Source organism: Callospermophilus lateralis, chromosome 11 (genome assembly GCF_048772815.1).
Source record: "Callospermophilus lateralis isolate mCalLat2 chromosome 11, mCalLat2.hap1, whole genome shotgun sequence".
Taxonomy (NCBI): Eukaryota; Metazoa; Chordata; class Mammalia; order Rodentia; family Sciuridae; genus Callospermophilus; species Callospermophilus lateralis.
Genome location: NC_135315.1, coordinates 70032736 through 70048164, shown reverse-complemented (window position 1 = coordinate 70048164; position 15429 = coordinate 70032736). Strand labels below are relative to the sequence as shown.

The 15429-nt window shown below is 53.9% G+C and overlaps 1 protein-coding gene across 1 annotated transcript in view; it reads left to right on the top strand.

Moving 5' to 3' along the window:
* The first annotated feature begins 2178 nt into the window (after positions 1-2178).
* LOC143410591 (beta-secretase 2-like) overlaps positions 2179-15429 on the top strand; it is a 34700-nt gene continuing 21449 nt past the window's right edge. Inside the window, exons 1-4 of the mRNA XM_076871436.2 lie at positions 2179-2220; positions 4759-4866; positions 5663-5761; positions 14836-14924. Coding sequence (XP_076727551.2) covers positions 2179-2220; positions 4759-4866; positions 5663-5761; positions 14836-14924 — 338 coding nt within the window. The remainder of the gene's footprint in view (positions 2221-4758; positions 4867-5662; positions 5762-14835; positions 14925-15429) is intronic.

Sequence of the window (15429 nt, the reverse complement as noted above, 5' to 3'; positions counted from 1 at the left end):
GAGAACGCTGCTTGTTCTCTTCCTCTCCACCCTTTGCTGCCTAGTCTCCCCTGAGAACGCTGTCCAAGCAGTGGACGTCCAGCCACCTGTCATGCAGTAACGATGTGCTCCTCCTGACCTGGGGCTCTCACTTGTGGAAACTAAAAACAGGAGGCAGTTTTCAGCCTCGCTCCCCGCATCAGTCTTTCCATGTCCAGACTCGGAGGGAACCAAGCCCCGAGGATGATGCAGCATGTGCAGACAGCTCCTCACGTGGGACAGCTCCTCACATGGGACACCCACTCAGGTGGGACAGCTCCCCAAGTGGGACACCCACTCAGGTGGGACAGTTCCTCAGGTGGGACACCCACTCAGGTGGGACAGCTGTTCAGGTGGGACACTCCCCAGGTGGGACAGCTCCCCAGGTGGGACAGCTCCTCAGGTGGGACACTTCTCCAGGTGGGACAGCTGCTCAGGTGGGACAGCTCCTCAGGTGGGACAGTTTCCCAGGTGGGACAGCTCCTCAGGTGGGACAGCTGCTCAGGTGGGACACCCACTCAGGTGGGACAGCTGTTCAGGTAGAATAGCTCCCCATGTGGGACACTCCCCAGGTGGGACAGCTTCTCAGGTGGGACACTTCTCCAGGTGGGACACCTCCCCAAGTGGGACAGCTCCTCAGGTGAGACACTCCCCAGGTAGGACAGCTGTTCAGGTAGGACAGCTCCGCAGGTGGGATAGCTGCCCAGGGGGAACAGATGCTCAGATGGGACAGCCCCCCAGGTGCTATAGCTGCTCAGGTGGGACAGCTGTTCAGGTGGGAGCAGATGCTCAGGTTGGACAGCCCCCCAGGTGCTATAGCTGCTCAGGTGGGACAGCTGTTCAGGTGGGACAGCTCCCCAGGGGGGACAGATGTTCAGGTGGGACAGCTCCCCAGGTGGGAGCAGATGCTCAGGTGGGACAGCTCCTCAGGTGGGACAGCCCCCCAGGTGCTATAGCTGCTCAGGTGGGACAGTTCCCCAGGTGGGACAGCTCCTCGGTTATGCAAATTGTTCTGTGGGCTCTGGTGAGAAGATGAGAGGGCGGGCCCCTGTGTCTGGTTCTACCCCTGCTCTGCTGGTCACTGGCCTGGCAGCCTGGCACCACAGTCCAGACCCTGGGGCACCGGGGGGCTGGTCTGGTGCTGAGGAGGACTTGCACATGACTGCCAGCCTCATTCTCCGCAGCCTGTGTGGATGAGGGAGCCTGGGGATATCAGTGAAGCAACCCGAGGCACATCACACAGAAGGAGGAGACAGAGGCCTGGGAAGCACAGGGGTGTTTTGTTTTGGGTTTTAGTATCAGGGATTGAACCCAGAGGTGCTTAATAACTAAGCCACATCCCCAGTCCATTTTTTTTATATTTTATTTAGAGACAAAATCTTGCTGAGTTGCTTAGGACCTCTCTAAGTTGCTAAGTCTGGCTTTGAACTTGTGAGCCTCCTATCTCAGCCTCCCTAGCTGCTGGAATTAGGTGTGTGCCAGTGTGTCCAGAAGAAGCCACAGATTTTAAGCGGGGTGGCTTAGGGCTTGCTTTCTCTTTCTCCCCACCCCTGGTGTGTCTACCCACTCTTGGAGGAAGTGGGTGGCACCTGCAGGGTGCATCTCTTGCACATTCTCAGGGGTGGAGAGGTATTTAAAGCCCTAGTGACTCTGAGACTCATGCCTTCTCCGGAGAGTGGGAAATGACTGCGCTCCCGGGAGGGAAGGCATCACAGGCCACCCCGGTGCCCCTTGTTCAGCAGAGACAATAAGGAGGTTTTTGGGTTTTATGTGTGTGATTTATTTTTTTCCTTTAAATATTTTTAGTTGTAGATGAACACAATACCTTTATTTTATTTATTTATTTTTATGTGGTGCTGAGGATTGAACCCAGCGCCTCACACGTGCCAGGCAAGCACTTAACCACTGAGCTACAGCCCCAGCCCTAATTTTTGTTTTTAAAATTTATTTTAAAGCTTGAGATAAAGTTCACATATCACTTGGAATTCACTGAAGGGCACAGCCTGGTGGCTTTTCGTACGAACAAAGAGTTGTTCGGCTGTCCCCATAGTCTGTGTGGGATATCTTCATCATCCACAGCATTAGGCATCACTCCCCACTCCCAGAGGAGAGCTGCCGGGCTGGGCACTGTGTGGCCACAGTGGAGGAGGGTACAGCGGCATGGGAGGCGGCAAGGCCACAGTGGGGGCACCGGTGCCAGAGGTAGGAAAGGACAGGGGCTTTGCTCCACTCACACTTCCACTGCTTCATCCTCTGCCTAGTTCACACACTGCGGTGGCAACCAAAGGGGAGAAAGGGCCGCTGCAGGCGCCACGCAAGAAGAAGCTATTGTCGTGAGGCCCAGAACTCACCAAACCCAGGAGGGCATCTGCCCTGAGAGACCCCAGGCCAGAGAGTTCCAACTACCTGGACTTGAGTGTCCAGGGCAAAATGGGTTCAGTGATGTTGATATCCTCACATTCATCCACCCACCCATCCATTCACCCACCCATCCACTCATCCATTCATTCACCCACCCAGCCACCCATCCACCCATCTGCCCATCATTCATCTACCCATCCACCCATCCACCCATCCATTCATCCACCCATCTACCCATCCATCCATCCATCCACCCATCCACCCATTCATCCATCCATCCACCCACCCATCCATTTATCCACCCACCCATCCATCCACCCATCTATCATCCATCCACCCACCCATCCATCCATCCATCCACCCACCCTTCTATCCATCCATCCACCTATCTGCCCATCTATCCATCCACCTATCTATCCATCCATCCATCTATCCACCCATCTATCCATCCACCCACCCACCCATCCATCCATCCACCCACTCACTCATCCATCCATCCATCCACCCACCCACTCACTCATCCATCCATCCATCCACCCACTCAGCCATCCATCCACCTACCCATCCATCTACCTACCCATCCATCCACCTACCCATCCATCCACCCATCTATCCACCCACCCATCCATCCACCTACCCATCCATCCACCTACCCATCCATCCACCCATCTATCCACCCACCCATCCATCCATCTACCCATCCATCCACCTACCCATCCATCCACCCATCTATCTACTCATCCATCCACGAATCTATCCACCCATCCATCCATCTACCCATCCACCCACCCATCTATCTACCCACCCATCCATCCATCTACCCATCCATCCACCTACCCATCCATCCACCCATCTATCCACCCATCCATCCATCTACCCATCCATCCACCCACCCATCCATCCACCCATCTATCCACCCACCCATCCATCCATCTACCCATCCATCCACCTACCCATCCATCCACCCATCTATCTACCCATCCATCCACCCATCTATCCACCCATCCATCCATCTACCCATCCATCCACCTACCCATCCATCCACCCATCTATCTACCCATCCATTCATCCACCCATCTATCCACCCATCCATCTATTCATCTACCCATTCATCCACCCGTGCATTCATCTTCACCTTTGTGGAAGCTGCCAGGGCCACCCAGGAAGTAGTGGGGAGGAGTGGCTTCCACAAAGGCACTGTAATCAGGGTAGTCAGGACACAGAGCCTCTCAGAAATGGGGGCTGAGGGAAAGGAAAAGGTATCAGAGGAGCTTGGGCACCAAGGGATCCTGTGGGCACTGGCTAAGACAGGGCCGAAAGCAGACATCGAGACGGCAGTCTGTGTGGCCCTTCAGTTGGACCCTCCTGGATGGAACTCTGCTGTGGTCACCCCCAGCTGTTCCCCCAGGTCATGTGCCCATCCCAGCATCACCTGCATGAGGACCAGTTGGTGGCAGGACCACCAAGCGTCCTGTGCCCAGTCCACAGTGCTCTGCGCACCCCTTCCCACTGAGTCCAGAATAGTGGCAGGGAGAGGAAGAATGAAGGGCTGACGATACTCTGGCCCAGGTTGGGTTTAGCAATGAGATATTTAGGAGATCAGTCTGGGAAGACATCCTCACCTGCCCTTCTTTGAGTAATTGAAACCTCATATGCCAGATGATTTCTAGGGACATGGTATATATATGGTTTCAGGTGCTGCTCAGAGCAACAACCATTAACCCAGCTGACAGGAGAGCACTGAGACTCAGGTAGGGTGTACAAACCTCAAAGGTCGCACAGCCAACTGCAGATTGAGCCTGGGTTTGAATTCAGCTAGCATAACCGTAAATCCAGTGTTTTTGCACACAACCCTGCTTTCTTTAGTGAGTGTTAGCAGGCTATATCCCAGGACCAGAGCTAGAAAATGAACTTGAATCTGTCATCTTATGAATCCCACGAACGGACATGTTGCCAGCATACTTAAGGGCATTAGCTTCAGGATTGGGATAAAAATCCACACTGCCCCCCTCCACCTTAGTGATTTGTCATTTACACTTTTATTGACCAAGATGAATTGTTTGAAAAGTTTGCAAACTCAGAGGGTCTTCTTCCCCTGCTCCATAATTCTCCTCTCATCTGGAAAGGGTCCCAACGGCAGGATAGCAGGGCTCCCAGAGGATTCTGAGCTGGGTTTGGTTTTGGCTTTGAGTGGCCTTGGAGCTTCTTGGCGGAGGCATCTCCTGTACCTTAAATGCCCCTGCACTCAACCTCAACTTCGGCAGCCAGTCTGCACCTGCCCATGCTGGGCACCCAGCGGCAAGTGTGACCACGTTTCAGAGTCCACAGCTGAGCCTGCGTCCCTCTCTGCATCCACTTGGGGGGTGTGGTTTTCCCCAGAGCAGCTGGGACCCTGTGTCTCCCAGCGCGGGTTTTTCTGGAGGAGCCCCGCTGCAGCGGGAGGCCACATACCAGCCTGCACGTGCTCGCAAGGCCAGCCGGAATCAAGTGCGTCAGCCTCCTCGCAGCCCAGTTCTGGGACAGCTGTTCATGTTAAGTGGGGCTCTTGAAAATGATCTTTTCCCCTCCTTGATAAAAAACAACCTTAATTTTAGATTGGGGAGAAATGGCATGTGGCAGTTAGCTTTTGCTTCCTTCAATGTGCTTAAGTCAATGAGACTCATTTCTGGAACCGGGTGTTGAAAGAACCCAATGAAGGAAGTCAGTGCCGACTGTCACGTGTAGGGACTGTGGGCAAACAGCCCGTGTGGCGGGCGGAAGGCGCTGGCTGCCGTGGGCCGGGCCTGCAGCCTGCTTCCAGCAGATGGGCCGCTAATGCAATTAGGAACCGTGGTGTTAAATGAGCCATTATTTAAATTATCTGCCACTTTTCCTATCTATTAACCAGCTGAAAAAGAGTGGTGTCTGAGAATCCCAGGCTGATCACCAACCAGCTGAGTCACCCGGCTTGTCCCTTATGCCACACTTCACCTATTGCAGCCATCAGCAACTGTCTTTAGGGCCACTGCTTGGTGTGTCAGCTGGAGATTAGGAGGACCTGGGACACAGGTGCAGGCCATGTGCAGGTTTCTGAAGCTCATGAGAGTCCCTGGCCCTGGGAGTCTCCTGGCTTCCGGACTACTGTCTGCCTCTTCTGAGTGAGGTGACACCTGGTCTTCGGGGAGCATGTCAGCTCATTCAGAAGTGCTACGGCAGATTACCCAGAAGCCTTCCGCCAGCCTTCTGGAGAAGGCTGCTTCCTGGTTCACAGAAATGATACCCTCTCTTCTTGCTGTGTCCTCAGATGGCAGGGGAGAGCTCTCTGGGCACCTTTGTCAGGTGCCGCCCTAGTGTCCCAATCACCTCCCAGGGGCCCACTGCTGAAGCCAGCCAGCTGGGTGAGGTGGGCACACACCTTCAGACCATGGACAAACCTAAGGCTCTCGCTTCTCTCTACCCCGGGGGTGGGCAGGGAGGCAGGGAGGAGTGGGTTGTGCAGCCGGTACCACCAGGGACTTCAGGGAGACCTCACAGGGCACCCTGGGTGCTGCCTGCCTGAGGAAGGTCCTCCTGCACCAGAAGTTTGCTTTGGGCTGAAGGCTGCTCCCAGGAGCATTCACCCCTGGCCACTCCAAGCCTGCCCTGGGTGCTGGACAGGCTCGGTCCTGCAGCAGATAAGATGCCAAGGTTGGGGTGAGTGTGAAGGAAGATGGGGTGCCATGACCTCTGCCTCTTCTTGCTTCTGACTTGGGTTGTGCTGGGACTTCAGGACGTGGGCCTGCGATTATCTGTGAAGCAACTGGGAAGTTAACTAAGGTTAGCCTATTGTCGAAAATCGAAAACCCTCTTTGCACACACACACACATCAGGAGGTGGCAAGCTGGCTTTCTCTATCTGTGTCCCCTCTGCTCCCAGTGCAGCCCATGTAGATCCCCTGTTTTGGCCAGCTTTTCATTTCTGTGACCAAAATACCTAACAGAACAACTGAAAGGTGCAAAGGTTTGTTTGGGGTCATGATTTCAGAGGTCGTAGTCTGTAGCTCTGGGTCCGAGGTGAGGCAGCACATTGCGGGAGAAGGGCCCAGAGGCGGAAGCTGCTCCCCATCATGGTGGGGTCAGGAAGCAGCCAGAGAGGGAGGGGGAAGGGGCCATCAGAAGATGCAGCCTTCCAGAGCACCCCCCAGCAACCTCCCCTCCAGCCACCACTCCTCCAGCCACTACTCCTCCAGCCACGTCCACCTGCTACAGTGACCACCCTGGTCAGCCCATTCACACTAGGATGGACTGATTAGGTCACGGCTCTCACAATACAGTCATTTCACCTCTGAACTTTCCTGCATTGACAAAGGATCTTTTGGGGGACATATCACCTCCAAACCATAATACTTCGCATCTGAAGGAACAAGAGATCAGTGAATTCCTATTAGTCGAAGGGGCCCATCCCTTTGACTTGGGGGACCATCCAAAATGGACTAAGGAAAAGGCTTTGCCCTCAAAGCTCACTGAGGGAAGAGATGGCAACTTGGAGGAATTAGGGACAATGAAAGAATTCAGGGGTGCCAAAAATCAGGAACGTGTGGATCACATTCCTCTTGGAGGCTCTCTGTGGGACATGGGACTCTGTCAGGTCACAGAGACGGGCACTATGTGTGCCTGGTCCTGAGCCCTCATCTTGGCAGAAAAGGTGAGAGACGTGTTGGGAACGAACGTTCCTGCTAAAGCTCACGATGGTGTTGGGAGGTGGGTCTCCCAGAGGTGCCGAGGTGTGGAGGACTGTGCTTGGGATGGATTCAGGCCAGGGCTGGGGTAGTTAGCTGGCAACTGGGTTCTCTTGCTGTGTGAAGCCCCCACCAGATTGTGACCCAGCAAGATGGCCCTCACCAGATGCAGCCCTTCCATCCAGGACTTCAGCCTCCACAGCCATGTCCATCAGATAATCCCCTTGCTTGTAATTCTCCCAGTCTGTAGTAGCAGCAAGACCCAGACTCACACAAGGTGTTTATAATTGTATAAAAAGAAGCAAAAAGGCCCCTAGTACATGCCTTTATAAAGCTGAGTAAGCTCTATCTAGCAGGGCCAGGCATGTGCCCAAACACATCCCTAAAGGAACCTTCCTGAAGAATCCCTTAGATTCAGATTGCTCCGGGATAAGCCAATTTCCTTGGCTGGAGATTTATGTCCCTTGGGATGTCATGAGTTTGCACAGTGGTCACCAACAACTGAATTTTATTGACTGTATTTCTACCTGGGGGTCTAAAACTGCACATCTTCACCCTCTTCACCCTCTTCCTGGAGGAGGTGAGAGGGAACCTGCCCTGCACGGGCTCCAGGTAGCAGGGCATGGTTTGACCCCAAGGCATGTGTGCATCCAGCCCTCCTGTTCAGGAAGCAGAGGTGGAATTCTTGAGACACAGGGCAGACCGGCTTCTAAGGGCTGGAGACGTAGGAGGAATGTTGTGCGTGTGACCCATCCAGGGCCCACCCGCCATACCATGTGCGTGATGGTCGGCTCTGCCTCCTGATTATGTGAACCTCATTCGGGGAGCACATCAGAGAAGTAAGTACCGTAATGACAGATTGCTATTGTGGGGCAGGAGGATCTTCACGTCTTCCTTCTGGTCCTCTAGAGTAAGCCATCCAAGGTCTTCCACCCTCTCAGATGTTGCCCATACCTGGAAGGTGCTCCTGCAGATGGCTTTACAAGTGGAAGACAGCCTTCCTTTGCCTGCTAATAGGCCCCCGCTGCTGTCTCCCTCCTGGAAGGCTCTTAGCCCTGACTTTCACTGAGTCACTCAACAACTCTACTGAGTACCTACTAGGCCCTGGCACTGTCCAAAGCACTGGGATAGAGAGATGCCCATGTGTGCATCCTGCTGTCACAGAGGGCACCCTGTGCAGGGACTGTCATTGGAGAAGTTGGGCTCCAGTGTGGTAATGGTGTGTAGGCCCCGGGGTATGAAATCCTCTGGAACCCTCTCCACTTAAGGCAGGGGAAGAAGTCCCTGCAACAGAGAAGGAGGGAAAACAGGACAGCAGTACTTCTGAAGCTTCACAGGAGACCAGGGCCACCACCAGGCCAGACGACCATGGAATAAGGGTACCCGAGGTTGCTGGTGAGCTGGGTTGGCCCTGGAGGGTATGTTGGAAGCTCCATCTTGGCAGGTTGCTGACCAAAAGGGAAGGGAGAGGTTGAGACCCATGGTGGCCCATGGTGGGTGCTTGGCGGTCGCAGGAAAGAGAGCAGTGGCCGGAGGGAGCTTGCTTTGGATTTTGCTGCTTCTAAGACGTTGACAAAAAAATGAGTTTGCTCAATTCCTGCAGTTCTGCCTTCCTAATCTGTCTGGATCGCAGCTTCAGAGGTCAAGTGCCTGGGGAAAGTTGTTTTTTCCTCTGTATCTTGGACTCCGCAGGGGCCAGGACACCCGGCCCCGCCCCCAGCACACACGTGCGCACGCACGCGCGCACACACACACACACACACACACCCTGTTACTGCTCTGACTCCCTGTCCAGGGCCCTACACAGGAAGAACCCACCCCTGCCTGCGGAGGCCCTCTGAGCCTGCTGGGATTGAAGGAATGAAAAATCAATGAGCCTATTAATCCCAGAGGCTGAGGCAGGAGGATCATGAGTTCAAAGCCAGCCTCAGCAACAGGGAGGCACTAAGCAGCTCAGTGAGACCCTGTCTCTAAGTAAAATACAAAATAGGGCTGGGATGTTGCTCAGTGGTCAAGTGCCCCTGAGTTCAATCCCTGGTACCCCTCCCTTCCCCACCAAAAAAAAGTCAATGAGGGTGGGAACAACAGACCCATCTCTGGTGGAGGCAGGTTTCCCCGTGGGCCACTGTGTCAGAGGAAGTGGAGTGGTGGGCTCTGCAGGAGGCTGCACAGTGTGGGAGAGTAGCAGGCAGGAGGCAAGACCTCAGATCTTGCTGGACCTTCCCACCACTCCCGGTTGCTGGTTTTCTTGCTTATAAAGTACCCATGCCATGATGTCCTATACGCTTCTGAGTCAGGTCACGCTTTGAATGTGTGAAAGCATTTTCTGAATTTGTGACTTCAGTATCCTTTTAGGAGTCCGAATGATGTAGTCTAGAGCTGGGCTGGTGTGCACACAAGTGTGTGTACAGTAGGAGTGCATGCACATGAAGTGAACCCAAAGATGCAGGTCGTGATTTTAGAAATCCCTAGGACATGGATAGGAGGAGGAGGACACAGGACCAAGTGACGTGAGTGTGTCAGTCCATGTAAAGACAGCAGCAGATTGCATTTCTGAGTTGTGCGGGATGAGGGTTCTGGAAGAAGACCACAGGCTGAGTTTTGGAGCGCCAGGTACTTGAGTGCATCCTGGGAAACTTGTAGGGCGTTGATGGTCTTTTTCCCTTTGCCGTTGAACTCCTTGCACAGGTGGGGCTGCATCTCAGGGAGCACAAATAGTGTTAAGGCGTCTGCCTCTGATGCTGCAGAACGGCCCAGGGGTTTCTGCCCCTGGATTTTCATCCACTCCTGACTTGGAGCCTGCTTTGTTTATTTGGGACGACTTCTGTCCTCAGATTGAATATGTAAGAATGACCTGTCACCTGGTGGCCTGAATGCTCTTGAAAACTGACCTCTAAGGAAATCTCGGGGAGGTGTGACTGTCCTGAACTCCTGGGCAGTGAGAAGAGATGTCGGTGTGCAGCACTGCAGCCCACGCCTGGGTCTGACTGTCTCTGTGCTGGGTTCCCTGCCTCTGCAAAGGAGCAGCCAGGCCCAGGACGGGTGTCAACAAGCCTGTTTATGAGGTGGGAGGCAGGAATTCCAGACCCAGGAGAGCAGGGCGGAACGTCTGCCCAGAAAGCTCCCGGGCACTGGGACTATTGTATGGAGGACAATAGTCTTGCTGCCACCTCAGCCAGGCCTGGGGTGTAGGAGCCGCCAGTGTGGACGTGGAATGCCTGCCTGCCTGGCAGAGCCCGTGGGCGCTGGGCGGCCGGGCCGTGCTGGCATTTTGCCTGCGTCTTGCAGCTGCTGGGTGCGAGGTTGCCAGAGAGACCCGGGAAACGCGGGTGACATGGCATGCTTCTGAGACTGACAGCAGGCCTGGGGGACAGCTGCTCCTGTTCAAGATCCCATGGCTTTTATTATCTGTGGCTTTAATGACCAAGAAAAATCTCTGCAACCATGTGCAGGAGTCAATCTCGAGGTGGCGACATCCCTTGCCTCGCAGGCACACTGCCCTCTTGAAAGCTGGGACTCCTGGATTGGCCCCAGGAAGGGATCCCAAGTGGTTCAGGGCTCTGTTGGTCTTCACCCTCCCAAATCCCTTCACCCAGCAGCTTCAAAGCTCATCTTTGCCCCCAGGAAACATTTACACTCAGGACGTGGACAGGAGGAGGAGGACACAGGGCCACGTGACGTGAGTGTGTCAGTCCATGTCAGCTCCTACTGGTGTCTGCTGGTCAGGCAGTAGCCTTGGCACTAGACAAGGTGCTTTGGAACCCATTCCAATGGTAAGACCCCAGGCCTCACTCTTCTGCATGGACCACACATGTGGCCTCAGCTCCTGAGTCACCCCTGAGCTGGCTACAAAGGAGTCATGGAAGCCAGCTCTGCAGGCAGTGAGGAGGCTCAGAGACAGGCCCACCTCGAAGATGGACAGTATGACGCACTGACAGGTGTCCACATCCATTCACGGCACCTGTTCAGCGCAGAGTGAACGGGATGCCAAGGGTTGCTGGTCAAGCTGGAAGCCAGACGAGGCAGGAGGGACCCCCCTTAGAGCTTTTCTGGGGCTCTCAGCCCTGCCAACACCTAGTGTCTGGACTTCCCCCCTCCAGAACCTGGAGAGAATAGGGGTGTGTTGTTTTGTGGCGCCCCGGCAGGGTATGTGCTACGGCAGCCCTAGAAGACCAAGGGGAAAGTTGAGCCCCTTTGTCCGGGAAAGTTGAATCAGCCAACCAGTGTGAAGTCGGACGGATACTGTGGAACTGCGAGGCCAAGGAGGCAGTCTCCAGGTGCCAGGGAGAAAAGGAAAGAGTAAGACAGGCTCAGGTTTCCCTCAGGTACTAGAGAAACATACATATGCTGCTCAGAGGAACACGTGATTCAGGCGTGTAGAGCCCAGGCAACCCCTCTTCAAGTGTAAGAGTCTTGGCGCTGTGTCCCAGACAGGAAGGGACTGGGGAAGATGGCTATCTCAGGGGGCCACAGGATGCCCAGAAGAAGCTCCCATGAGGGACCTGGGGGAGCCAGCCTGGGCCTGCGACTGCTGTGACCACTGAGCAACGGTGGGAAAGGTGATTGTCACAAGCAACCCCTGAGAGGGCGCAAACAGCAGTGTGAGCCGTGGAGAGGCTCCTGGGGCAGAGATCCACGGCCATCTAGAAGGGCCAAGGACGACCAGGCGGGCAGACAGAGGAGGGTAAAATGCCAGGCAGGTAAAAGCAGGAGCGCTCAAATGCACCGCGTGAAACGGTAAACAGAGCTGCCCAGGAGAACCAACAGGGTGTGAGCCAGCGCGTGCTCCGTCCCTCCTTATCTTACAACACCCGCCATCACCGGGCTTAGCTGTGTGCCAGTTTTGTCAGATCTCAGAGTGGAGAGCCCACAGAGCCATTCTAAGTTGTGAACTCAAGACAAGAGGTTAAAGGCATCAGGTAAAGTTGTAAGACAACAAAAAACGAGTTAAAATGGATACAAAGCTTGCAAATTACAAGAATTCTTAAAAACCAGGGAATTCCAAAGTAAAGATTAAAAAAATAACAATAAAGTAAGAAACATTAAAACAGAAACCGAGGTACAGGAAATGATAGGGTTAAGAAAAATGTGTGTGGTTGGGTGGGTGTGGGGTCAACCATCTCTTAAAAGATGAAGGGATTAAAAACTGCCCAGCAAGTCTGACATGCCTGGAGGTGAGCCTCTGAAAATTTAATCTTGTCTCTCTGTGTGTGTGTGTGGTGCTGGGGATTGAACCCAGGGCCTTGTGCATGGGAGACAACTGAGCTATATCCCCAGCCCCTAAAAATTTAGTATTTATGAACAGGAAGAAAAGGGAACCTGGCCCTACAGGAGGGATTTGTTCAGCAAGACTGAGCTACAGATGGGTCTCCTTCACTTGTTTTTGTTATTGTTGTTGTTTATTTTGTCCTGGTGTCTGAACCTTGGGTGCTTACCCACTGAGCTACATCCCCAGACCTTTTTATTTTTTATTTTGAGACGGGGTCTCACTGAGTTGCTCAGGGCCTTGTTAAGTTGCCAAGTCTGGCCTTGAACTTGTTATCCTCTTGCCTCAGCCTCCTGAGCCACTGGGATTATAGGCGTGCACCATGAGGTCCAGCACACCCACTTGTTTTAACCTCTGACTGATGATTCAATACATAAGATGATTTCTTAGTATCCACCAGTTTCTCTCCACCAAACTCCAAAAGTCATTTAATCTGCATTTAGAATATGCAGGAGGGTGTGTGTATAGGGGACTTGAGCTTCCTTGGAGTTTGGTACCTGCAGGGTGTCCTGGAAGCAATCCCCCAGCTACCAAGGGAAACCATGAATGCAGATTTGTTTGGTGCTCCTTTGGACCTCATTCCCTCTGAGGCCCTGGAGAAGCCTGCCCTGCCTCTTCCAGCTCCTGGTGGTGGCTGTGAGTCCCTGGTGTCCTGGGGCTGTGCAGCCCTGACCCCTGCCTCGATTGTCACATGCAGCTCCTGCATGTTTCTATCTTTCCAAGGGCCTTCCCCTCCCTGCAGTCCGACTGGATGGGCCACCCTAGGGATGCTACCTTAACTTGACCAGCTCCGTGAAGACCCTGTTTCCTGACAACATCCACTCAGGGTGTCAGGTTGGGGTTTCAACACCAGAAGGCCGTGAAATACCAAATGCAGGTGTTGGGCCGGTGAGGCCTGGAGTCCGGGGCCAGGAACCGACTGGCTGTGAGCTTGGGGCTCAGGGGTGAGAGGAGGCCTTTACAGACACGAGGTTGTGAGTCTAGAGGGCAGAAGCCACGCCAGGCTGAGCCCTGGGTAACTCCATCCAGCAGCAGGGGTGTGAAGAGTCGCAGAAGCAGGAGGAGAATTCAGGAAGGCTGGAGTTCCAGAGTCCAAGGGGAAGGAGTGGGGGTTGGGGGCATAGAAAGTTCTAGACTTAGCAAAACTGGGGGTATTGGCCAAGGCAGCAGTCTGTCCATGAGATAATGCTGGACAGAAGCTTGCCTGTTCTGTTTCCTGTCTCTAGATGTTTAAACTTGATGTTCAGCCTCTGGGCTTCATCTACCTACTCTGTGTTCTAGAGGCTTTTTTCACTCTCTAAACAGCTGGCCATGTGTCTGCACTTGGGATAGTGCTGGGCATAAAGAGGGGCAACCCACCCTTTCTCCCCTCATGCCATTGTTGACTAGGGTACATGGGCCAAACCGTGGACAGGCAGCAGTTCAACAGCATTGGTCACTGGGGAGGGGCAAGAAGCCTCAGCAAGATGCCACTATCTCCACTGGTGTGGCAAAAGCAAAGGCCACCAACACCAGATTTAGGGGAGAATATGGAGCAAATAAGCAGAGTGGACCCTGGCACGTTGCCACGGGAGTGCATCTTGTATGTCTGTGTTGGAGAGCTGCTCAGCCGTTTATTTAGAAAACACTAGAAAGGCATCTTGACCCTGTGACCCAGTAGGTTTCAGTCCTGGGTATTTACCCAAGAGAAATGGAAGCATCTGTCCAAAGACTTCCAGGAGCGTCCACAGCAGCCTCACCCACACCAGCCTTCAACTGGAGACCAGCCAGCCCCATCTAGAGAAGCAGACCCACTGCCGCGCACGTGGAGGAGCGCTCCTCCGCCGCGGAGACTCCAAGAGCAAAGACCCCAGCAAGGGAGCAAACCCAGCACCGCCCCATTGCCCTCACAGAACGTTCAGGAGCGTAATAGAAGTCAGAACGTGCGTGGCAGCTTCTGGGGAAGAGGCGCCAAGGGGACCGTTCAGGGACAACAGAAGTTCTGCGTCTTGGTTTGAGGACATACTGTGGCAGTGCTCACGGAGCATTTCAGGCGAGATTGGGCACCTTCAGGGTGGTATGGCCATAGTCTCACCACGCATTTCAGATCTTGCATTTTTATTGTACAGAAATTATACTGTAATCAAGCTACAAAAGCAGGACTGGGGCAGATGTCCCCAGGCACTCTGCAGGGGACATCTGCAGAGGGGCCAGGGGGCCAGTAAGAGGCTGCTGAGGAGAGAGGTCACGTTGGATCTGGTTTTCCCAGAGATTTGGGAAGGCAGGAAGAGGGTGTCCCAGCCAGGGAACCAGGGCACAAGCTGGGGCTGGGGGCTGGTGGAGGCTCGGCCTTGTTAGCCAGTCCCAGCGGCCTGGAGGGAGATGCAGCGACTGCAGAGCTGTTTCCAAGACTGTGTGTGCTTCTTCATGGACTCTGTCCGATTCAGTTTACAACAGCCAGTACAAGCTTTTGCCTTATGATACTTTCTATTTTGTCTCCTTAAAAAAATAAAAGCTACAGATTCTCGTCGACACTGGAAGCAGTAACTTCGCCGTGGCAGGTGCCCCCCATTCCTACGTAGACACCTACTTTGACGCAGAGAGGTAAGCGGTGGGTCCAGAGTGGGCCTGGCTGGGGGGGCACACCACATGAATCGGCATGTAGAATATACTGGAACAAACCAGCCAGAAAACTGACTCACTTTCAGGGTGTGTGTGTGTGCATGTATGTGTACACACGCACATTCATCATCTGTGCTTGTGTCTGGATGTGTACCTGAACATGCATGTATACACGTAGATGCACATGTATGTATGTGCGTGTTTCACTTCAGGGGAATCCATCACACAATCCCCCTTACGTAGCCTCGGTGCATCCACAGGAGAGTCACCTTATGCATTGTCAAGTGAAACAACTTCTGCACTTACACAGGAGTGCAGAGCTTGTGAGCTGTCAGTGTGCATAGGGAGGTGTGGGCAGAGGAACACCATGGGATAGTGTGGCCATTCAGGCAGGGGCCATTCTAGGCAGGGGTAAGCATGCAAAGCCAGCTCTGCGTTGCCCCGTCGTTCAGAAGGGTTAGGGCACAGTTCACAGGAACATCGCTGT